This window comes from Scaptodrosophila lebanonensis, unplaced genomic scaffold (genome assembly GCF_003285725.1).
Source record: "Scaptodrosophila lebanonensis strain 11010-0011.00,11010-0021.00 unplaced genomic scaffold, SlebRS2 tig00001412-arrow-pilon, whole genome shotgun sequence".
NCBI classification, from domain to species: Eukaryota; Metazoa; Arthropoda; class Insecta; order Diptera; family Drosophilidae; genus Scaptodrosophila; species Scaptodrosophila lebanonensis.
In genome coordinates this window covers 5,872,916-5,897,895 of record NW_022060739.1, presented here as the reverse complement: position 1 = coordinate 5,897,895, position 24,980 = coordinate 5,872,916, and the positions used below count along the sequence as shown (strand labels likewise).

At 36.4% G+C, this 24,980-nt stretch overlaps 1 protein-coding gene across 1 annotated transcript in view; it reads left to right on the top strand.

The window, feature by feature from the left end:
• Window positions 1-24,980, top strand: part of LOC115630972 (protein spire-like) — a 59,193-nt gene that overhangs the window by 31,917 nt on the left and 2,296 nt on the right. The window contains exons 3-6 of the mRNA XM_030527552.1: window positions 12,496-12,613; window positions 14,093-14,202; window positions 18,048-18,165; window positions 18,847-18,926. Of these exons, the coding sequence (XP_030383412.1) occupies window positions 12,496-12,613; window positions 14,093-14,202; window positions 18,048-18,165; window positions 18,847-18,926 (426 nt within the window). The remainder of the gene's footprint in view (window positions 1-12,495; window positions 12,614-14,092; window positions 14,203-18,047; window positions 18,166-18,846; window positions 18,927-24,980) is intronic.

Genomic DNA, 24,980 nt, shown 5'->3' with positions numbered 1-24,980 from the left:
AATCAATCAATCGAGCTTGGCCTGGCACTAGAACTGCCAAGACGACGACGGCCAAGACGACAACGATGACGCGCACGACGTCAACATAAAAGTGTCGATCAACTAAACGTTGTCGGCGGATCGAAGCTGGGGGATGGGGATGGGGAGGGGGAGGGGGAGGGGGAGGATCGACAGGCAACTTCATGCATCGCTGACTGCCATTGTCGTGCGTGCATGGTCTTGATTCTATGCTGCTGCTTCTTCTTCGCCTTTATAGTCATACTCTGAAGCCAAACTTACCAATTTTATTTATGCCCGTTGTAATTGCATGCGCCGTGACTTGCCCCCACCTTCCACTTATTTGTGTGTGTGTGTGTGTGTGTGCCTTTGTGTGTGGCACAGCGTTCATTGACCGACCGATCGCTCTTCCGAAAAGTCTGGCTCGTCTTCCCCCTTGCTTTTGGCCTAAACAAATATTGGAAAATTTACATAGAATGCATGTCAAATATTGATATTTGAGAGAGCAACCGACCGCCCTTCGCTTCTCTGCTCGACGACCGTTAGGCAAATAAACAGTCAGTAGTTTCCGAAATGTAATCAATAATGTGAATACTTCTGAATACTGTCGACGAGACGCACTTGAAATTAGAATAATGCAGAGAGCTGATAGCTGACAGCCAAGTAGTTTGCGAGCGCATGGGAACCATCATGGGAATACTTGTAGAAGAAAATGTTGCACACACAATGAAGCCATAATTCTTATAGCCCCCCATGCCACATAGACGTGATAAAGGACTCATTAAAACATCACTTGAATGGGCTGGTCCAGCAGCCTCCAAGACGGCCCAAGTTGAATGTGCTGCACAACACACACACACACATATACAGACACACACATACAGACACACTTGCTCAATTGCTTGCCACTTTAAGGCCCCACACTGGCCGCCTCCAGAACGAACCAGTCTTTTTCATTTTGGTTGCCTGCCCGCGGCTTTAGTTTCTGTATTATTGCATATTTTCAGCAAAATAGAAAGAAGACGCAAACGAGTTGTGGTTCTGGCTCTGGCTCTATGCTGTCTATTCCGAGTAACAGTTACTTTTTCTATATAGTATTTTCTTTCTTTCATTTTTTTTTTTTGTGGATCTAAAGCCGCACACCAGCTGCTTGCTGGCTTACTGCGCCTGCTTTCCTGCCTTTCTTCCTGCCTCCAGCTTTTTGCCTTCGTACAGTGTGATAAATTAGCCAGGTAGGTGGGCAAAACCTTAAGAAGGAAATGAAAAATCTATAAACAATTGCAAAATAAACAAACTCTAAGCCAGCCAGCCTTACGTCACAGACGATTGATGATAATTGGCACGTGGGTGGAGATCTTCCTGCCCATTATTAGGCAGGACAGACATTCGCTTCCTAAACATAAAAGTTGGTGAATAAAGTAATTAGGAAGTCAAGAAATGTGTTTACCCGAAACATCTGGAATTGATGCTCTGAAGGAAAAATAAAATGTAAAACTTTTCTTTTAGTTGCTATTTTCATTGAAGTGGTTATTTCAATTATTTAATAAATTTTATACTTACTTATTATATACTATCAAGCGGAATATATAGTATGGATTTTTACAGATAGATATGTTGTTGGCATGCATTCACAATCTATAGATATTCTTAAAATGTTTTAAAATTATTTCATTATAAATTTATTGTTTATTTATTTATTATTATACATTTTTGTATAGAAAATTGTGATTTATGTATAGAATAACTTATGGTCGCTTTCCAATCCGGAAATTCTTTTCCAAAATTGTGATCTGAAATCTTTAGTGAAATTTTATTATAAAAAAGTACTTTCTATCATTTTTGTGAGCCGCAAAATATCATTTTGGGACAATTTTCTAATTAAAAATGTATTTTTAATTAAAAAAGTGAAATCTCCGTTCGTTTTCGAAATACGTTACTTTTCTCTTTCAAAATTTTTATAACCTTCGTTAAATTAAACTGTCTGCTTTATAAATATTTTGCAGCAAGTTTTAATATTAATATATATATTTTTTTTAAGCAACAGAAACTAAAGTACCCGGAAAGGGCACCAAAAGGTACCAGTAAAAAATCACTTTTGTGCCCCGAGAATAGTGAACTCCAAAAGTATGCCAGTTTCCACTTCATGTATTTGTGTCATATTTCCACTTTCGGAAATACTTAAGAGTATTCCTGAGAAGTTTTCTTAAGCATATCAAAAGCTTTTTACCCGATAACAAGAACTCCTTTTGGCAGTTTGGAACTTAGTTGGTTTTTTAAAAAGTTACGAGAAAAAGTAACAGATCAAATAAATTTTCGTAAGCGTGTATAAAATAATTTATTGAAATACAATATCTTTTTCTGAATTCAGTAATGTTTTCACTTTGAATTTAAATATTACATTTCAATAGAAAAGCAAGATTTTGTATTTCCTAAATCAAATCATTCCTCACAACAATGTGCTGACCACGCCACACTGTCCGCTCTGTTCTGTTCCTTGGATGGTGCAGTCGCAGTCCGCCGTCCGTCGTCCGTCGTCCGCATCCAGCTTAGGTGCTATTGCACTTGGTGCTGTCATGGGAACTGGTAACTGGTTGGTGGCAGTCACGAGTCTTCCGTATGTTCCATTCTATTCTATTAAGCGTTCGCCCGACGCTGACCCAAACAGCAATTCATAAGCTGGGCTTACACACTTGCAATTTTATTGTTGTTGTTGTTGTTGTTTTGGGTATTAGTTTTCGGCGCACAAGAGCATGTTGTTCCCAAGCAAGCAAAGCAAAGCAAAGCCAAGCACAGCACTCTCCAAAATGTATTTCAATTTCTGTCTGGTAATACGGTACTTGAGCCAATTACCCAATTAAACGCTTATACATTTTGTTGTCTGTTATTTTTATTTTTCATTTTTCAGTTTTTTTTTTTTGCAATATCATCGTCGCCATCGCCGTTGACCAGCGCCTTTCGTTGGCCATTGGCTTGCTGATCGCTTTGTAGATGCCCAAATATTGATAGTTGTTGTTTTTCTTCTTCTTCTTCTAGTCACTTGCTCGTGGCTATTTTTATTTGAGTCATGTTCTAGAGGCGTGTACAATTAGAGTTTTGCAGCAGCATTTACAGTTCAATGAGTTGCCTGTTGTAGTTTCTGCTTGTTGTTGCTGTTGTTGTTGTTGTTGTTGTTGTTAGTTGTATTTATAAAGCGCCGTTATAGCCGCCTGGGCGAGCGCAATGCTAGGGATTATATTTGACCAAGTGAGTGCTATGAGTTCTCTGAAACTTGTTTGCCGATTATTATCAATTGAGGTTGGGTTATAAGTATTTCTTTCCCCCCAATTTTTTTTTTTTTTTTTCGACTATGCTTGATGGCTATCTGCACATTTATGAGTAATCTGTGATGTTCGTGCGTTGTCTATAATATAATAATAATGAAAGGCTTTACTATACCACTGCCCTGTGATCTTGAACTTACAGGAACTGCATTGTGTATGCAAATTATTTAATTGAAGCATGAAATTAATCATTCAATCAATAGCAATCAAATGTGGGCCGGGCCCAATAAAATTGTCGATTGCAAAATAATATTGCCATAAATAAAATACGAATTTTATAATAAATTTAATCATGAATACCAACAATAATAAGCCAAGCCTATGCGGCACGATAACTCACTTTTTCTAATACGAAAATTAACCATAAAATTGTTGTTTGAACTTAAAGTAATACAATTAATGATTGCAGCATTAGTCTGCAGTATTTTTGAAGCGTACGCCTTTCTATGCACTTCTCAAATATGAATGGCTTTGCGGAAAACTTTCCGTTTTCTGCTGTTTTCGTATTATTCGAAAAAAGTGCTTTAAATACAATGTTATTTCTTGATTTTCTATATCTAGTAAGTTGGCGTTCATTGTTACAGATTTTTTGATTTTCTTATTCTTATCGACTTGTCAATGGTCGGAGCGATTTGTCATTTTTGATTATCGATTGTATCGATTTTAGTATTTTTTGTAAAAAGTCACAGCTTGCTGGTGCATTTTACCATTTTATATATTTGCGCAAAGGTCTCGACAAAATTCTGTCTATGAAGTGTCAAAATTGTGTAAATCAAGTAATCATAATATTTTTCCCAATTTTGTTTTGTGACTTCGATTGACATTTTTACTTATCCGAATCAGAAATCGAATCAGCGATCAGCAGGTGAAATCAGTAACGATCGAGCACAAATCGCAAATAGCTACGACCTGCTGAACGCGCCCAATAATTGGGGGTTTTCAATACCGTTGGCTTCTTTTTCAATTTTCCGCTATTTTTTAAATGTATTTAATGCGTTAAATCGTGGCACAAATGAGTAAATCTTACTATTTAAGTATTTATATCTTATGGATGTTCGAAAATATTACCTCATTGGGGTTTGCTATCATTTTAAGCACTTCTTTTAGATCGCTATCTAATAAACGTTTTAGTTTCTTGCTTTTTTAAAGTTCTTTTGAAAGTTCCATAATGTTGTCTCATGGCCCAGATCTTTTCTTAAGTCCCATATCTTTCATATGATTGAAATGCCACTGGAAATCCCACTTAAAATTAAATCTAGAACTCAACTTTTTCTACAATATTGCAGTAGAGGTTGAGGAACCAATCTATACAGGTGCCGTCTTTGCTCATTCGCTTGCCTTACTGATGATTTCCCAGTCAGCTGCTGAACAGCATACAATGAACTCCCCAAGCAACTTGGCGCTTTGTTGTTTCTGTTTTGTGTGCTATCAGGATTCACATTTTATGCAATTGTTTCCATAGAAAAAATGCCATGTATAAATACAACATAAAAACCAAACTGACTGCAAACAGCGCTCGAGACATCCCGACAAACCGAACAATCCACCTATCCGACTAGTCAGCCAGCCAGCTAGCCAGCCAGCATACAAGTAGCAAACATTTTTCTTGTGGCTTTTGGTGTATGGGCTCATGGAGTCAGTGCAATGAACAGCAGTGGCAACTCCAGTAGTGTGTACTGGTGGTGGTGGTGATGGTGGTGGAGTGGAGCTATCTGGTCAGTCGTGATCAATGTAGCCGTAGTCGTAGCCATAGCCATAGCCGTGGCAACAGCAACGACAATGAGAAAACTGAGGACAAAAATGCGACGCCAATGTAAAGCAGCACAAAAGTTGACAACGTAGCGACAACGATTAAAATCTCTGGGGAGCTAAACAACAACAACAACAACAACAACAGCTACAACCAAATAGAGAGACATACATACTAGAGTCCGAGATATTGAAAGACAAAGAAGCTTACGAGTTGTAAATGGTTTCCTTTTGTGCTTTTTACTCCTCTCCGGCTCGTCTGGCCTGGCCTGGCCAAACTTACATATTTCGCTCAAATATTTTGTAAATTACAATGCAATTTTATGCCGCACAGCCAGCCAGCCAGTCAGTTGAAGGTTTGGTCAAGTCTAGCCAGCCGGCCCACTGAGCTCAGAGCCATTAACCACTTTACATTTAACGTGGCAAGATCAAAGCAAAAAATGGAAAAGGAAAATAGCTGGCAAAATTTATTGCTCATGCCAAAAGATATACAAGCCAAGCCAAGCCAAGTCGACCAACTAAGCATGTCTATATGTATATGTGGAGCTGAGATGCAGTTGCAATGTTGCCGGCTAAAGCAGGTTATACAATTTTAGACATTTATTTTGCCCGCTTTGGATCACAATAACAACAACAACAACAGCAACAACAGCAACAACGCCAACTCTCAATGAGTATGCAAGTTTGACCCAAATACGTATACGTTGGCTTGCATTTGATGATGGCGCTGCGCACACAAACATACATACATACATATGCACATACCTACAAATATACAAAAGAAATATGCATTTCAGTTGCCCACAAGATACTCGAGCACACACACACGCATATACATACATATGTACATATGAGTCTGCACATAAACTCGCACAGCCGCTGGGCTGCACAGCATGTCATATCATAATTTCGTTCTGCCTATAGTTTCACACACAGTAAGCCCTCGATAAAACATACATTAATTACACAAACACAACTCTGCGGAAGACTCGCCACTGCTTGTCACTTCATTCCTGAAAATACCTAAGACTCGCCACTGCTTATATCTTTATTCTTAAAGTCCTGAACAGTCCACTGCTTGTCACTTCATTCCTGAAGTCATGCAGAGATTTTGGTTAAAGACCGAAGAATTGTTGGACTGTTCTTCTGCCTAAGACTCGCCACTGCTTATATCTTTATTCTTAAAGTTCTGAACAGATTCATATTTTTTCTGCGTAAGACACACCACTGCTTGTCACTTAATTGCTCAAATCATGCAGAGATATTGGTTTAAAGACCGAAGAATTCTTGGACTATTCTTCTACCTAAGACTCACTTATCTCTTCATTCTTGAAGTCCTGAACAGATTCTTCTTTTTTCTGCGTAAGACTCGCCACTGCTTGTCACTTCATTCCTGAAGTCATGCAGAGATATTGGTTTAAAGACCGAAGAATTCTTGGACTGTTCTTCTGCCTAAGACTCGCGACTGCTTATCTCTTTATTCTTGAAGTCCTAAACAGATTCTTTCAGTTTGAAGGCCAAAAGATTCTTGTAATGTTCTTCTACCTAAGACTAGCCACTGCTTATCTCTTCATTCTTTTAGTCTTGAACAGATTCTTCCAGTTTAGAGGCCGATGGATTCTTGGACTTTTTTTTCTGCCTAAGACTCGCTATTATTTGGCTCTTCATTCTTTCAGTTTCTCCCTAAGAATTTCAGCTGCTTGACAATCTATTCCTGAAGTCATTAAAGATCAAAGTTCGCTTGAAGATCAAAGAGGTATGGAATATCCCGTTGCCTAAGACTTGCCACCGCTTGGGTTTTATTCTTTAGGTCCTGAACAGATTCTTCCAGCTTAGAGGCCGATGGATTCTTGTTCTTTTGCCTTAGACTCGCCACTGTTTATCTCTTTATTTTTGAAGTCCTAAACAGATTCTTCGGTTTTTTTCATCACTTACAAAGCATTTGCTTTTTTTGTTAACTGATTCATTGAGAAATCCTTGTAAAGAGAGAAGCTACAAGTATCATTGCCAGCTCACCAAAGTGACCCTTTGGGAAGATTGGAAGATTTGAGAAAGTTCTAGCGAGCATATACTGTGCAGCAGAGGAGAATGCTGAGCTTATCAGGTCGTCTCACCTGTCAGCATAGTTTAGAGCGGGGAAAGTGAATGTGTGTGAATATGAATGAGTGCGTTGCTGTATATACCTACTCGTACACCACATATAGTATCTTTCTTTGGCTGCATGTGCCTTGAAATAATATTTGCACATTTTGTCTTGGGTCTTGGGTCCCCATTCCCCGCCTTCTTGCTTGCAATTAGCTGACATGATTATCTGGCATGCCATGCCCGCAGGTTTATTTTGTTGTTGTTATTGTTGTTGCTGGTGTTAGCGCCCTGCCTTTGCCTGTCACCCATGTAGCACCCAACGCCCTAAGCGTTCGACCGACAGCCCAACCTGTCAATCTTCAAACGTACTTGGAGTTTCGTTGTCAGTTTTCAGTTGGCAGTTGCTTTTCCTTTGCCGCCCCACACCACCCGTATTGTTATGGGCTTGTTTGCTATTGTAAACTTTTGTGTTTGTTTCGGCATAGACGTGCGAACTGGGTTAATTTTCTATATATATATATATATATATATATATATATATATATATATATATATATATATATATATATATATATATATATATATATATATATATATATATATATATATATATATATATATAGATCCAGTATATAAGTATAGGTATGTTTGTACTTATAAGTCTAAAATGATTATGAGATCGCGTACATAGCAATCAGACATTCACACGACTTGCGCCGCTTGCAAAAAACGAAAAAAAAAAACTGAGGAAAAAAGACAATAATTTCACATTTTTGCGTGTTTCATTGACTAGCAACCATGAATGAGTTGGTTGGTTGGTTAGTTGACTGGTTCGTTGGTGGCTATGATTGGCGTGTAGGTAGCGGGGCTTAATGGCAGGTAATTTGGGGAGCCGAGCTTCAGTCGCATGGCTTTTGTAATCTATTCGAGCTGGCCAGCTAGCCAGCTGGCTGGCTACATGGCTCGAAAGCTGGCGAGTGCGCACAAAGACCTATGAACTGAGTTATGGATGGTGGGGAAGGTCAAGCGTATTACCGCGTTAGCTTTTTGTAAAGAATAATATGCCAATAGTTAGCCTTAGCCTTAAACCTGGACAATTGTTTATTGTTTACTTTCTCTGGCTGAAGCCTAACCAGACTGCTAACCTACTACATTGCTTTTTCAAAGAATCTCTATCCTTGTCCTAACCAGGCCAATAGTGTTTTAATTATTATTTACTTTTAATCAATATTCAAAGTCTGTTTAAAAGAAACGGTGCATTTTTTTTAAAAAGTATTTATTTATTCAGCAACCCAGCGCTTTTTTTAATTCTCCAATTCTCTTCTGAAATGCGCTTTTCGGCATGGCCATCAGCTCGTTTCCCGATTTTGATTTTATCTCCTCAATTGTGTCAAAACGCTTTCCTTTTATTGGTCTCTTCAGTTTTGGGAATAGGAAAAAGTCGCAGGGAGCATTATATCTGAGGAGATTGATGAATAAATACATGCATTCTCAAAGGAATTCAAAGTTGACCCTTTCTTTTAAACAGACCTTGTATTATTTCTCTTTCTTGAAACAATTTGGCGAATAAATTCCTTTAAAAACAATCATAGAGCCTCTGCCAAATATTCTTACTCTTCAAAATGTATCCTTTTTTTTTAAGCAGACTTTGTATTATTTCTTTTTCTTGAAACAATATGGCGAATAAATTCCACAATTTCTTTAAAAACAATCATAAAGCCTCTGCCAAATATTCTTAGTCTTTTGTCTGCATTTTCAACCCAGCATACAATTTACCTTTAACGTTTCTTGCATGATGCTACATACTGAGTATATAAATGGGTTTTGCACTTTCCCACAGCCTAGCCATGCATTACAAAGTAGAGCCCTCAAATCATGAATACTCGTAAGCCAGCCTAGCTAAAAACCATTAAAACGTCACTCTACTATGAACGTATTACACCCACTTACTTCCGATCCGAGTATAGTTCCCCAGAAGGAGTAGCAAACCTATTAGTTGCGCCTGAGCTGCGCCCAAAATGTCGTGGAAGTCGTCATTGTTTTCGCCTTGAGCCTCGCAGTTCCCTTTGGCTCTGCCTCTGCCCCTTGTGGCTTTAGCTGTCACTGCCACTGAATCAGCAGAAATGTGTTCGGTTTAATTTTTGTTTTCATTTGGAGCGCTCGCAGAAAATAAATTTGCAAACTAAAAGGCAACTGGAAAACAAAATGTAACAGCAAGCAGGCAAGCAGCCCAAGAATCGCCAAAACAGTTTCCACACAAAGCGTGGAGGTCAAACCAAAGGTTAAACTGACAAGATTGACAAGCGCACCAAATGGCGAAGACGACGGCGACGACGGCGACGAAGTTGGCCAAAAGAGCAAGGCGTAGAGTGCACTTTAGGTAACGACTTCCAGCGGGGAAAGGAGTAGGGGAGTAGGGAACTTTTTGTTTCCCATGTGCTGGGCAGGTGGCAAGGAGGAGGGCCCAGTTAGCCCAAATGTGTCTTATAATGGCGGTGTTGCATGTTTGGCGTATTTGGCTTCAACTTTGATATTTTTCAGCAGCAGTGAGTTGGGCAAATAAGTTAGTTGAGTTGATGATGATACGCCAAATATGTGCAAACAGAAAGGTATTTATATGGCCAAGTAGAAATGTTGTAACAACGCGTTAAGTAAAAGGGTAAGTTGGGTTCAATTTAAAGTTCTTGGCCTCGCTCGATTAGTTACTCTAAGCAGGTTTTAAAGATACGAAAAGATGAGCTCAAACAAACTTTTGAATAGCAATTGAAGTTAAAATCTCCTGAATTGTTTTATAAAAGTAAGCCAATTTTAATGTGTTTATTGAGAGCTTTATCAGGCAGTAATCGAATCTCATGCCATGCCATCTTAGAAAGCAAATAAATTATTTAAATCAGTATATGCATAGTGATATCTACAGTTACTATAACAATCGAATTTGTTGGTTGGTCAAACATAATGCGCTTAAGCATTGTTGTTTCTTTTACGATAGGTAAGCATTGGATCTTTCCACCACCGAGTCGATTTGTTAATTCCCTGGTAGAAATGTGAAACTAAAACTTCCTTTTTTTGTTTACTTAGGCCAATTAAATATATCTGCTTATAATACTATAATAAACCCTAGTTAATATATACATATTGGTTCTTACTCTAATAGTCCCTAATGGGCACTCTAGAATTTATTTCAAGTAATATACATTTCATTTTTCGAAAACCTATGCTAATACTTGTATTACTAACTTATGAAGTTGTTGAAAAAATGAAACTTTAATGAACACGTAATGAAAAAAAAACATTACTTATAAGCTAAAACTTCCTCTCATCCACAAGGCTCATTTTCGATAAATGTTAAAAATGATTTGCCTTTATTGTAAAAGGGAGGTCGCTCGATTTCTGCGGAAACCAATTAACAACTATTCGAGAACAGGAAATGGATTGATTTTTCATTTCTTACGCTTTATTTTATTTATTCATTGCCTTTATTTAATTTTTCATTTCTTACACTTTATTTTATTTATTCATTGCCTTTATTTAATTTTTCATTTCTTACGCTTTATTTTATTTATTTATTGCCTTTATTTAATTTTTCATTTCACACCCAAACCCAATCAACTTAATGAGAAATCCATATTTTATGATTAAAATTAAATACTATGACTAATTAATGCATAAGCTGACAAATCAAATGCTTAGATTCTAAAATAAGACACAAGCGAAGTAAATAAGTCGCAGAGCCAGCCTGTATAATAATAAATAAAATAAAAACCACAATCACTTCTAATCACCAATTGGAGTTCCCCTGCTGGCGCAAATCACAACAACAACAACAAGAACTGCTGTAACTTGCTATGCTATAAACAATTTTTCTTATCAGCCAGTTGGGTATTATAGTTTTTGCTGATGAAGGGCTTGTTGTAAATATTCTTCTTTTTCTGAGCAGTTCTTGGCCGCCTGGCAACCGCAACTGCAACTTCAATTGCTAATTGTCTGAGAAACTTCACACGGTGCTCCCTCCAAGCCTTTTTTTTTATCGTATACCTTGTAGGCAATTTTTTCTAGTCGCTTCACATATTTTTCACATTAATTATGCGGCGCGTTCTTTTGAATGATGCAACCAAATGCCATGCAACGCGAACCATTGAACAGCGCCCATGGCTGTTTCCCAAGCCCCGGCTGCCTGCCACATACGAGTACACTGAATGGGGCAAAAACGTTTTGCTGCCATTTGTCACAGGTCGGGAAAGGGGGGGACCACTTGACAAAAAAAAAATAAGAAAATTTAACTAAAATCCACCTGAATGCAACGAATCGAACGCGCAGCTGTCACAACGCTTTATAATTTAATTTCCATAATAAAAATGAAATTAAACAAACGCCCAGCCAGAGACACACGACAATGACGTAGAAGAAGAAGACCATTATGATGATGATGAAGATGATGCTGCTGGTTAATGGTTGACGGTCTGATGGTGGCCGTCGCCGATGGCTATATAATAATCGGCTAAAGCCAAAGACAACACTGGCGATGTTGCGCAGACGCAGACACGTGTGGGCGGTCAACGAGTCAGGGAGTTAGTCCCACGACTTTGGCTTTATGGTCGCATTTTCTGCTGATGTTGTTGTTATTGTTGTTTGGCTTTTGGGTTCACTGGCAGCTAAAAATAACGCAACAGCAGCTGAAAATTATTATTTAACGGCTTCTTCAGTTTTATTTTTTAACACTTTTCAAAAAATACAAAATAAATCAAAATAAAATAGCATCTGCAAGTGTTTTGTTGCTGTCATTGTTGTTGTTATTGTTGTTGTCATTGTTGTTGTCATTGTTGTTGTTGCTGCTGTGCAAAGTGAAAGTGAACGAGGCGACGTGCCGCCTGTGTGTTGCACTTCAGCGTTTGGCGTGTGGCTGTGACTCTGACTGTGACTGTAACTGTTACTGTTGTTGTTGTTGCACCTGAACTCGAACTTCGACTTCAACTGTAACACCCAAGTGCCACAACAACAACCACAACAACAACAAGAGAAGAAAAGTCACAAAACTGGCAGTAGCAGCAGCATCAACAACAACAACTACTACAACAACAATTAGTGTTTATTTGCGCGCGTTTTTAGTGTTTTTGTTGACGCTTCTACGAAAAGTCAACTTCAGCTTCAACTGCAATTAGAGTGTCAGTTTAATGAACTGACAACCAAGCGAACCAAGTCTCTCAAAGCAACTCCTCCCTTGCCCCCCTTCCCCTAAAAGTGTATTAACAGCTTAACCCTTACACTTGTCACGGAATTTTATTTGCATTTCCATACTATACACAATTATTAAATAATCTTCATCTTTATTTCTGTCATTTTTCAGGTTATGAGCGAATTGGCCGTGACGGTCTATGCCGCATTGGATTATAATTTACCAGCCGACGAACAATGCCTGATCTCGCAGGAACTTGTAGATCTATTTGACTTCATGATGGCAGATGGTAAGTAACATTGAATATTAAGTTATCACCTAAAAATAAATATCAATCATGTAGAAAGGTGATAATTGGCTTTGGTTATCAAAAAGATGATGGTGTTAAATAGTCAATTCTTATATTCTACAAAATTTGTTTATAAGTTTATTTAAAATAAACTTCAGCAATTGAATTAGACATATGGGTTAGTTAGTTAATCATTCCTAATAGATGTAGAAATTAATCCAAGTAAATTGATTGCATGAAAAGAAACTATAAACTTATTAGTAAGGTTTCTCGAATGTTTGAATACAAAAACATTTTACCGTTTTACATGTTGAATACTATATAGATCGAGGTAAGGAGAAGATTTTATGGTATTTGGAAAAGTATTGCCTATCAGAATTGTTTTTACATTCAAATGCAAAATCAGAAAACAAATTCAACAAATATCATGCCCTCATTAGCTTGTTAGATTCTTGCGGCTCTGAGATTATTATTAAATGATTTTCAAGAACTCTTTTTACTATTTTCACAAATCATATCTTTGAAATCAATTAATTAATTGATTAGGTTCGTCAAAAGCTCAAGTGTTTACAAATTCTTAGAATTAGGCAAATCATAAGTAAAATTTTTGAGTTGAAAGTACAAGCGAAAATTATCTGCAATAAAGAGTTTGGACTAATGAAGCGTCTACTTGAACTCTAAGTGGCGGTTTTTGAAACTCAATCTCAAATTGAGGAAAAACGGGCTCCAACGTTTGCCTGAAAAATCGGAAATTTTTATCCGATAAATTTCAAACTTAAATTGTGTACTCCAAGAAAGAGTAAAAAATAAACTAAATTCACAGTTTTTGAAAAATTTGCATTGGAAAAAGGGTTGCCAGACTACAAAAGAACACAGCTTACAGCTCAATTGAAGAACTTAGGGCTTTAATTTTCGATTTCTTAAATAATATTTTGCTTTGCATATATATGTAAAGTTTACTATCATAAAATACTAAAGTTATTTACTAAAAAAGAGTAACGATTGGGATTTTGTCAATTCAACATAAATTAGGAATTGGATAGCAACTGATTGATGAGTTATTTGCCTTCCCTCTTGAGGGCCTTCATTCCAGAACGTTATCACGCAGCTTTTAAGAAAGGAACACTTCAATTATTTGGGAAAAGCTTTTATAAAAGAGAGTCACTTTCCTTTGAATGTCACATTGTACAATTGTACAAACAATTAGCATATCCGTCATTAGTCAACTTAAATTGCCAATGAGCCCGTATTTGCAACTCAACCCACAACTGCCATTACTCAAGCCTGCAGCTTCCATAAATAGTTGTCAAGGGCCGTGTGCATTAAAATAAAAAAGAACGCGGCCTTCTGTGTATTATGAATCACATGATGCGGTTCAATGTTGTGACTTACTTTTTTTCACATTATTATGAAATGAGACGGCATTGCTGATTAAAACAAATCATCGCATTTAAATAATTTATTGTTTTACACTTTTAGAGAACGACGATGACTGCATTGACGAGGGCATTGACGAGGGCGATAAACGCTGGGACGATGAAGCGGAGGAGGAACGCAACGATACCAAAGAATTAGAGCACATTATCGAGGTAAGTCTAGTCAGAGTTTTGTTTAGTTTTTTTATTTTTATTTTTATTTTTTCCATCCAACGAATTACAAACTTTGACATTTTGGCAGGCAACTGATAAATTGCCAGTGGCGCCAATAGAGGCCACGATTTTGTTTTTGTTTCTACGAGTATTTGTATTTTTTTCCTTTTTTGCGGCTGCACCTGGAGCTATAACTATAGCTATAGGTAAATCTTAAGCTGCTGTTGTTGTTGCTTTTGTTGTTGTTGTTTATGTCAATGGCTCTTAGGCATGATATTTATTTTAGTGGCGCCGATACTATTGCCATGATGTGCCAAAATTGTATCTAATGCTCCAGCAAATGCAAATTAAATCAAATTAAGTTTGACTCTTGTTGCTGCTGTTGCTTTGAACTTTAGCGCTGGGAATGGGCAGGAGACTGGATGGAGGGAGGGATGGGTGGCCGGAGGGTGGGGAGTGTTTGAGTATTCGAGTTGTCTAGTCTTAGGGTGCGCCATGTCTTGGGAGCTAAGCAATTGGCGCCAAACCTTTTGACCAGCTTTGCTGTACTGCTCCATTTTCTGTTTGTTTAGCTTGGCATTTGGCATATATCGCGCAATGCTACTATACTTATATAAATACATATATTCGTTCAGGTATACGAGTATATAGTGCTATTGACTCTGCTTGTGTGTGTGTGTGTCGTGTGCGAAAACTAGTTTGCAGCTTTGCCTGCCAACACGCACGTTGCTGCAGCACTTACAGTTAGCATTGCTGCAACATGTGGCACAAACATACGATGGCAACAACGACGACGATGACGATGTCGATGACAAGACGACAATCCACAGTGCTTAATTGATGGCGAAAAGGTGGCAAAAATTAAGCTGCAATTAATTAATTGATTAGGTTCCTCAAAAGCTCAAGTATTTACAAATTCTTAGAAAAGGAAAAGAAATCATATTTAATTTAATATATTAGCTTGTTAGATTTTTGCGGCTCTGCGATTATTATTAAAGAATTTCAAGAACTCTACTATTTTCACAAATCACATTCATCTTTGAAATCAATTAATCAATTAAATAATTGCTTAGGTTCGTCTAAAGCTTAAGTGTTTACAAATTCTTAGAGAACGAAAGGAAATCATATTTAATCAAATAGTTTGATCTTGAATTGTTTTATTCCAAGCATATACTATCAATTTGAATTTACAATGGAAACGTTAATGTAGTAATTGTATTATTAACTGTAGTGCCCTTATTAGCTTGTTGGATTCTTGCGGCTCTGAGATTATTATTAAATGATTTACAAGAATTTTAAGAATTTAAACGATAATCTAGTAATAGTATTTTTAACTGTCCTTCTTTTATCAGCTCGTTAGAATCTTGCCACTCTGAAATTAGTTATTAACGGATTTAAAGTTTCAAGAATGCTTCTTAGTTTTTTTACAAATCATCCCCATCTTTGAAATTGTGATCCAATTCACTCTCTAGTGTTGAACCACTGTAGATGCTTTCAAATTCTTAGAAAATTCAATCGATGGACTTTAGAGCAACCTATCATAAGTATTTATGCAAAACATATACTATATGTTTTAATTTACAATTGAAACCATAATATGGCAAAACTAATTTTAACTGTCATGCCCTTTATTAGCTCGTTAGAATCTTGCCACTCTGACATTAGTTTTTAAAGAATTTTAAGTTTCAAGAATTTTTTTTGTCTCCATCTTTGAAATTGTAAACCAATTCTTTAGTGTTGAACCACTGTAGATGCGCAGCATGTTGACTTGACGCTACTCGCTCAGTCAAGCACAAGTTATGCATATAGACAACACTTGGCAGCAACGATTTGTATAACTTTCTTGCGGCCGGGCCAGATCTAACTAAGCCACCATATAACCATACCACCAAACCGCCAAACCACAGCAGCGAGCGCTCAGTTACAATTTCATTCTGTCTGCATGTCTGTCTGACTGTCTGTCTGTCTCTGTGCAGGTTCTAAATTACCAACAACAATCTCGAATTGGCGCTGGTATCTTATGGCTTTAGCCATAGCTACATATTAAATAACCATAACCATAAAGTTACGCGATTTCGTAATAGGAAATCATCTGCGCGATTCGTGTTTTGCGGCGCCCGTTGCACTTGATTTCACAGCCAAATGCGTTGTAGGAATTTGTGGCAGCAGCAGCAGCAGCAGCAAAGTGCATCTTCATCGAGCATCTTTCTAGTTGTTGGTGTTGCTGTTGTTGTTGTTGCTGTGGTTCTTGCCACGATCGTTTGGCAATTTAGCATTGAAGCGTGTGATAAACAGCACACGAATGTTGATTGGAGCTGCCGCCGCTGCGCTTCAGTGGGCGGGCAGGGGTTGGGGGCATGGACAGAGTCTAATGAGCCACTTTATAGAATTGACACATTACTGTCAGGCAACATTGAGCAACAACAACAACAATAACATCAGAAGAAACAACAAGCAGGAAATCAGCAGCAACAGCAACATCAACAACAACAGCACCAGCACCAGCTGTGGCGTGCAATTTTTTCCACTTGCTTGATTTTTCTAACACATTTACGCCAAAATATGCAAAATGTGGAAAACCGTACTCGTATCTATAACTAATATGGCAAATTTGCATGTTGCAAGCAGTAAATGCAGCCAATTGTTAATTTTATTGTTTATGCAAGGTCCAGGAAAAACTCCAATTGCCGGCCTAATTGTGCTGAAGCGCAAACAGGAATTTCTTTTTAACAATTATTTGATATAGTCATAACAATATTTAGAAAGACTGTGCATAAAAGTGCGAGTCGACTGTGAATATCAAATCGACTCTAAATAGACCAGATCGCATTTCTTTATTTCAAATGAACCAACATACTACAACTTTCCAATTGCATAGCAAGCTATATTATGCATCAGTTGGAAAGTTGAAGAAATAACGTATGAAAACCATAAAAGGAATTCTGCATATGCCTTACTTAATATACAATACAAACCGGGCTATACATATACTTGTATATATATATCAAATTTTGTGATTCAAGAATAATTATATTATTCAAGAATAGTTAAAAACGTTAAAATGAATAAATAAATAAATACAATACAAACGTTGGAGCCCGTTTTTCCCCCTTTGGAGCTCGAATTTTCCAAAACTAGTGCTTACTTTCACTGTGAAAGGAAACTTGTGTTCAAATTTCAGTTTCCTAGCTCTTACCGTTTGGGCTGTGCCTTGATTGCCAATCAGTCAGTCAGGATAAACTGTTTTTTCAATATATAGAGATTATTTAGTTATATGCTACGTATATTTAAAGAGGTTTTCTCTTCGGTGAGAACTTTGTAAGAACGACAATCTACTTTTAATAGCACCTATTAATATGATTTAACTTGGAGATTAAAGAAAAGTGAAGAGCTCAAACTTGATTAAAACTGGCTCAGATATGTTCAGGAGCTTCTTTGTGAATATCATTTTAAATGAAAATTACGAGTGCTTTATACAATCTGTGGCTTGAATTAGTAAGGTAATAGTTTATTATAAAAAAAATCACTTGAATACAAAACATGCGTTCTTTAAATACTGTTAAGATGATATTTGCAGTGTTTTAGCTTTAGCAATTAATTTTATAAAATCCCTATACTATATTAATTTATTATGTACGTCTACAAATGACGCTTGCTCTACAATCTCTCACGGATGAGCGATCCTCTCTATCGCTAACTTAGCTTGGCAGATCGAAGCAATCGATATTTGCTTTTAAATTAACATATTCGTGACTTAAGCAAAATATACTCGTACACATAACAGTCTACTGGCAGAGCATCACTACTGTAATATAAATTTATGCTTTTTTGTTTATTAATTTCAGACCTGCACCAATCACATTAAACCCACGCAACCAGAGACTCATTACAAAGCCGTTTGCCGTGCTTTGGTAACGGAAACAATTGAATTGCGTATATTTCTGCAACAAGTTTTAAACAATGGTAAGAGCCAAGATTTATTACATGACGTACTGCCACTTCACAAAATAAGGTCAACATAAGTACATTGTTTTTTTTTTTTTCAAGTAATTATATTCAGATCGAATCTGGCAGCTAATCATCAAATGAAAAACAAATTTAAAGAATTTTAAATTAAAGTCAACTCCCAGAAGGACCTCTTCTGGCGCTTAAAAGAAGCAGCGATAAACAAATATTATGTATTTTATATATATTTCTTTTATGTTTCTTATCTTCACTCTTTTAATTAGTTCGATAGTTTTAAATTAAAATAATTTAATAATCTCTTTTTCTTTGCAAAAACTATGCTTATCCCAGCTTAACCATAAAATTTAATTCAATTAAGATGCCATTAGCTATTCATCAAATGAAAAACAAATTTAAAGAATTTAAAATTAAAGTCAACTCCCAGAAGGACCTCTTCTGGCGCTTAAAAGAAGCAGCAATAAACAAATATTATGTATTTTATATATATTTCTTTTATGTTTCTTATCTTCACTCTTTCAATTAGTTAGATAGAGTTTTAAATGAAATTAATTTAATAATCTCTTTTTCTTTGCAAAAACTATGCTTATCCATTAAAGTTAATCCACTTAAGATCTGATTAGTTGATTAGCAACATTAAATACACTCACTGATATTTATTTTCCATTTATTATTCCACAGGCGCTGAGAAACTAATCAAAGCATCAGAATCATCTCAAGCCACACAGCAAGAACTGGCGAAGCTGGGCTTCAACGACTGGGTAAGTTTTCTTTATAAAAACTTACATATTTGCCAGCGATTATTATTATGCAATTGGTGGCTGCGAGCATAACTCGAGCGTAACAAAAACATAACAGACTAGACGCCAACACTACGAGTCTAACACAAATTATAGGAAACACATAGACACCTAACGAAAAACCGCTAATGGACTTTAAAGTGGCCTACACACAGCCACTCTCTTAGCCGCCCGACCAGCCAAATAACCAAATAACCGAATAACCAACGAACCAATTGCCTGTCGCAATTCACAACAATAACACCAACATTCGTCGCTACTTGCTCTGTCTTGGCACACCTCTTTGAATATACAGTCCATGAGACAGCCATCATCATCATCATAATTACGATCATAAAGATCACGCGCCTCAATTTTTCGGCTTTTCCGCTACGCGTTCAAGAAATTACACACATCTGCGATAATCAAACTAAAAATGGGCGCGAAAACTAAGTCCAAATTAAATTAGTCTTTTAATTTCAATAATTGGCAGGCGCCTGTTTCCGATTTCCCCCAAGCACGTTTATATACAAGTATCTCTCTGTCTTGCTAGATATTTTTGGTATTGGGTCATCATCCTAATGAGTTGGACTCGTCGTCGGCCTATGGCAACTTTTTCTATTATGTGTTACAGCTTTTAGTGTGCGAAATAGTTAACGCTTAGTGTATGCGTGAGCGACGACCTTCTCTGAAATGTCGAGGCCGGCAAAGGAACTTGGATATGTTTGTGAATTCATTGAGATACACACGCAAATTAGTCGAACACGCAAGCCACATTTGTTAAAACAAAAACAACAAAAAAAAGAGCATAAAAAATGTGAACTGAATCGAAATAATGCCAACTGATTTTCATGGGTGCGCTGCATTAACTTCAGAGTCCATCACATAATCACATATCGGAAAAAATGCCAGTTTTTTCTTTAAATTTAACTCAGCTCAGGAAGTCTAAAATGGGATTACATAACGCTGAAATGCATTAACATCTCTTTACAATTTAAAACTCTATCTAACAGGACTTATCCCTTTCAACTCCTTTTTAAGAATCCCATGCCTATAGATTGCTATTACCAGTTGCCTAAAATTCCACCCAACATCAAAATGCTGGCCCTAAACACCTCAATAGCATAGTTTACTTCAGTCCCTATTATCTTTAGTATAAACGCCTGGTTTTCTAATTGAAATTAAAGCTAAATAAAATCTTCATCTGTAGCGCAAATAAGTTTCTGTACACCTCAATAGCATAGTTTACTTCAGTCCCTATTATCTTTAGTATAAACGCCTGGTTTTCTAATTGAAATTAAAGCTAAATAAAATCTTCATCTGTAGCGCAAATAAGTTTCTGTACCGCCCTGCCTTCCTCATAACCTTGGGCTCGGTTTCGTACACCCCTCAAAAAAAATTTGCACGCTGATAAAAAGCCATAAAACACAAAAAACAAGAAGAAGAAGCAAAGGCTTGCGTGCGCAATCCAATTCAAGCCCTGCTCTTCATATGTACAATATAATTAAATAAATATATCATAAATATTTATAGTACCGGGCAGATGTGTGGAAATTCGCGTTGTTACCCAATTAATGAGGCATGCAAGTGATGATGAAGTACTGTGCCTCCCTTCATAAAATATGACGCTTTGCGATTGAAAAAAATTTACGTCGGGAAGCATACTTGAAGCAACTTGAAAAGAAAATTAAAGTAACCCCCATAGTTCTCCAATCTTTCTGCTCTTAGAGAGCTCTTACTGTACATACTTTGTTGACAGTCGCTTGCAATGCTTTATTGTAGGGCTTGATTAAAAATGCTCTTATCTAGGCAGACAGTTTTCTGCCTATCAGTTGATAAGGTCTATATAGAAGTTTACGAATTTTATGAACGAAGCGTACGCTTTAGGTATTGTTGTCTTTTTTTTGTTTATACTCAGCTGATTTTTCTTCGTATTTTCGGTAGTCGAATTGTTTTTATTTCTAGTTAACTGATTTTTTTTTATGAATAGTCAGCACTTTATCGTTTTCTGAGAAGCCAACAGCCTTCAGAATGTCACTGCCTAGTCTCTGGGCCCGCTACCCCCTCTTTTGAAGTGCAGAGCGGAACAACGACCCGCACGATAGAGGCAGACGAAAGAAACGGTTTCAATCCAATACAGTTTGCTTTTGCTCCATTTTTTGTTTGTTTTGCGTTTGGCATAAAAAAAACATTGCTATTTGAATTGTTGAAATTCTTTGTTTTGCTTTTTGCGCCTCTTCATGCTTTGTTGCATTTAACTGGAAGTGGCTGCGGTTTGGAAACCTGGCTAGCGGGGCATAGCATGGTTCGTTTAAGGCGCCCCTCCCCCAAAGAGGGTGCAGGTGTCTGATTGAATCTATTTAGTGCAGGTGCGCTTCTAAGAACGCCCAAGCGCTAGTTCTGAGGTGGTGCAAAAAAGAGAGGCTCAGAATGTTAATCTTAACTTCAGAAGAGACTGTTGATGTCCAAATTATGGCCACAATCGATTCCAATGCGATCTAAAAAATTGAAGCCTAATATAATAACACTATACACCTAATTCTGTTTTTACACGGTCTTTTTTTAACACGATTTTGATATAACACGGTTGAAAAATGAAAAATTTCAAATATATTTCTTTAGAATCACTTTTTTTTTGCATACGAGCAATGTCTTCTTTTACACGATTGTTTCTGGAACCAATCTACCGTGTAAAAACAGAATTAGGTATATTAGTTATCCAGCTGCCAGTTTTAAGCATTATAGTAGTTTTTCAACTATTTATTGTGGTTGAATTCAATTGTATTTTGATAATATCAAAGCATTCATATAACGATCTATTTATAATAACGATATATTAACAAAGATCTCTTTCTTAAGACTGTGAATTGCAAAAGCATAAGCAGTTTCAAATTGTTAGAATAGGTTCCTAGAACTAGAAAAATAAACTTGTATCATAATGATTTGACAACCTGGAAAAATATCCCCAGGTATACAAATAATTTACACTCGAATTGGTGCTATTATACAAGAAGAAAGAAGACTTTGAAAAGTAAAGGCGAATTCTGTAATATTTTGTTGAATAGAATTCTTCTGAGTTTCTGATATGCTCGCAAATGTTAATTATTTTGTATTCATAGCTTTATTTCCAACTTTCAAATTTAAAATTTTGTATTCAAACTTCTTGCATATCGAACCATAGTTTTATTTCCAACTTTCAAATTTAATACTTTCATTATCTGCAGCTTTAAAGATGTGATTTTTTAGTTGTGGAATATGGGCCTGTATTGCTTTAATACTTTTTAAAATATCAATATTTTCTTCTCCATATAAAAGTATTCACATTGTTGACATTATTTTGCTATTTCTTATACTTATATTTGTTTGTTTTCTCATAGTATTATCGGCTCTGTTCTTGATCTAGATTTATAAATCAATCTATGTCCAATACATATATAAATTAAATTATTAAAATGAAAATATTTGCTCAAAAATAGGATCTTCTTGTTCAACTTAGACTTTTGTGTAGCTACGAAGTTATTTTATTAACAATCGCTTCTTATTCGCAGATAGTTAGTGTAGCTGATATCAGATTTATTGCCTAACTAATGTCAACTAGATCGTTAGCCCTTGAAGAGATAAACCAGGCGTACCTAATATACTCGTACATAAGTGGCGTTACTTTTCCGGCTTTAAAGTAAAATTCCATAAATTAGACGGCTCTTAGATTCGCTTTGTTGCCTGCAAAGATGAACCCACATTGTTGTTGTTAATGATGATGATGATGATGATGAGGATGGTTGATGGCTGATCGTGATGCCCCCAACAAAAGACCATGTCAGCAAAAAGCCCAAAAAAATGTGCAAAACACAAAAACAATTTCGCAAAGTGTTGTACGCACATGTGTGTGCGATATATCATGCAACCAAAGCGACAACCGCGGCAGCGAATTTTTGTTGCATGTGCTTCCGGAAGCTGCAACATGGCCGAAGGTGGGCCAACATGTGGCTGTTGTTATGGTTGTTGTGGTTGCTGTGTGCTCTATGGGGCTCTGTCTGCTGCCCCTCCAGCAACATTAATTGAAGCGTGGCCGTTGAATAGCAACATTTGTCGGCTGTTGTTGTTGCTATTGTTATTATTATTGTTTTTCTTGTTGCATGTTGTTGTCTGCCGCATGGCGGTATGTGGTGTGTAGCTTTGATTGTGCGATTGTGTCAAAACATGTGCCATGTCAACGGTGCCTTCCACCCCCACACATACGGCTACACGGCGAATGTTGTTCAAATTAGTTAAAACAACAGCAACAACAAAACAATTGTCGATGTTGTTGTTTTTCTGCATGTTTAATGAGTTGTCTTCCAAAAACTTATTGCTGCAAATCGACGCTGTTGACAGGAACAGGAAAACCGCATAACTAAGGCATGAAAAGTGAAAATGGCGCATCGATGCCAACAACAATGCGTTGCGCTTCACTGCCGCAGAAAGTTCAAGTCGTACGTGAATATAGAGTATAGGTATAGCATAGATTTTTACAGTCAAAACTAACTTAGGAGGTTTTTACAACAAGAATAATTCCTAATTGATTTTGGGCAATAAATTTGGGAATATTTGCTGCCAATTGATAGCGAAAACAGACTTTTTAATACTTAAGCATCGAAATTGTTCATCGCCGAAGATAACATAAAAATTGTCAAGGGAAGAAATGTTCAGCAACATTAATGGAACATATTTGTAATTATGTTTGTAGTTATTTATTTATTTGTTTATTTGTTTATTGTTTATCTTATAAATTAAAGTACTAGTAACTAAGTTAGCTCGCATTAAAACCCAATACCATAAGAAATATAATAAATATAAGTACCTGCAATGGCTAGCAAATAATTTACGTTCCATTTCATTAAGTAAGTAAGACAGTAGAGCAGTGATTTTTAATTTGCGATACTAAGCCAACACTTAATATCTCCCACTAATATCGTCTTCCTACATTGCCTGATCAGAGTGCAGTTTTGAAAGGGTATTCTTGCCGTTCTTATTATTCCAAGCTCGTTTCTTTGACTGTGGATTCGTAGATGGGTTCGTGGTTGATAGTAGATGGGACAGTAGGAGACTCGTATTTAAGTTTTATTTCCAGCTTTTTGAAAAGTTTTCTATGGAGAGCAAAATAATTTTTTTTTTTAATAATTAATCAAGTAAGACGACATTTTCAAGATAAAATTTGGGGTTACCCATTTAATAAAGGGTATAAAAATACATTAAATTAAAAGAGAGAATAAAAAATAAACACAAGTTAAAATATTAGAAACCATTGGTTCAAACATGTGGCGTATATTTTATATTAGTTTCAACAAACATACGAATAGTTTAGGCGTACTTTAAAATTCAAATTGAACGATAAGTTCAATCAAAAGTTCTGTTCCTTAAATTGTTCAATCTTCGTAAACATTTAATTGAAATAACGAACAATTAATACTTGCAGTTAAAAGCAATACAAAATCAAGTCAAACCAGAAATTTTATGGAAATGGGGGCAGCTCTATTTTCGATTCTATTTGCCAATTCTTTATTATTCTGAGTTTGAAGTCGCTCGAGTTTTATTTCTTCCTACCACTTATGAATTGTTTTGCTAGTCACGACTTCATTAGGAATAACGAAGAGATAAATGAACCAACAAAAAAAATTAACCATTTAAAAACAAAATTGATCGCATTTAAATAAATTTTTTAAAACGATGTTACTTTTGATTCAAATAAAAGAATACAAAATTATTGCTTATTAAAATGTTTGAAGTTGAATTTTACGCTTATAAAGAAGTAATAGTACAATGAAAGTACCGTTATAATCAGGTTCCACTGTGCAAACTGTCGCTTCCTGCCGCATATGTATATCCCATCACATCACATTACTCATACGCACAGTTAACATGTCATGGACCAGCTCTTAAGTTGATTGTCTTCGTTTTATGCATTTGATTGCAACACCAGCAACAACAACAACAAAAGCATTACCAACATATGCAACAACAACAACAACAACAACAGCAGCAGCAACAGTTATAAGT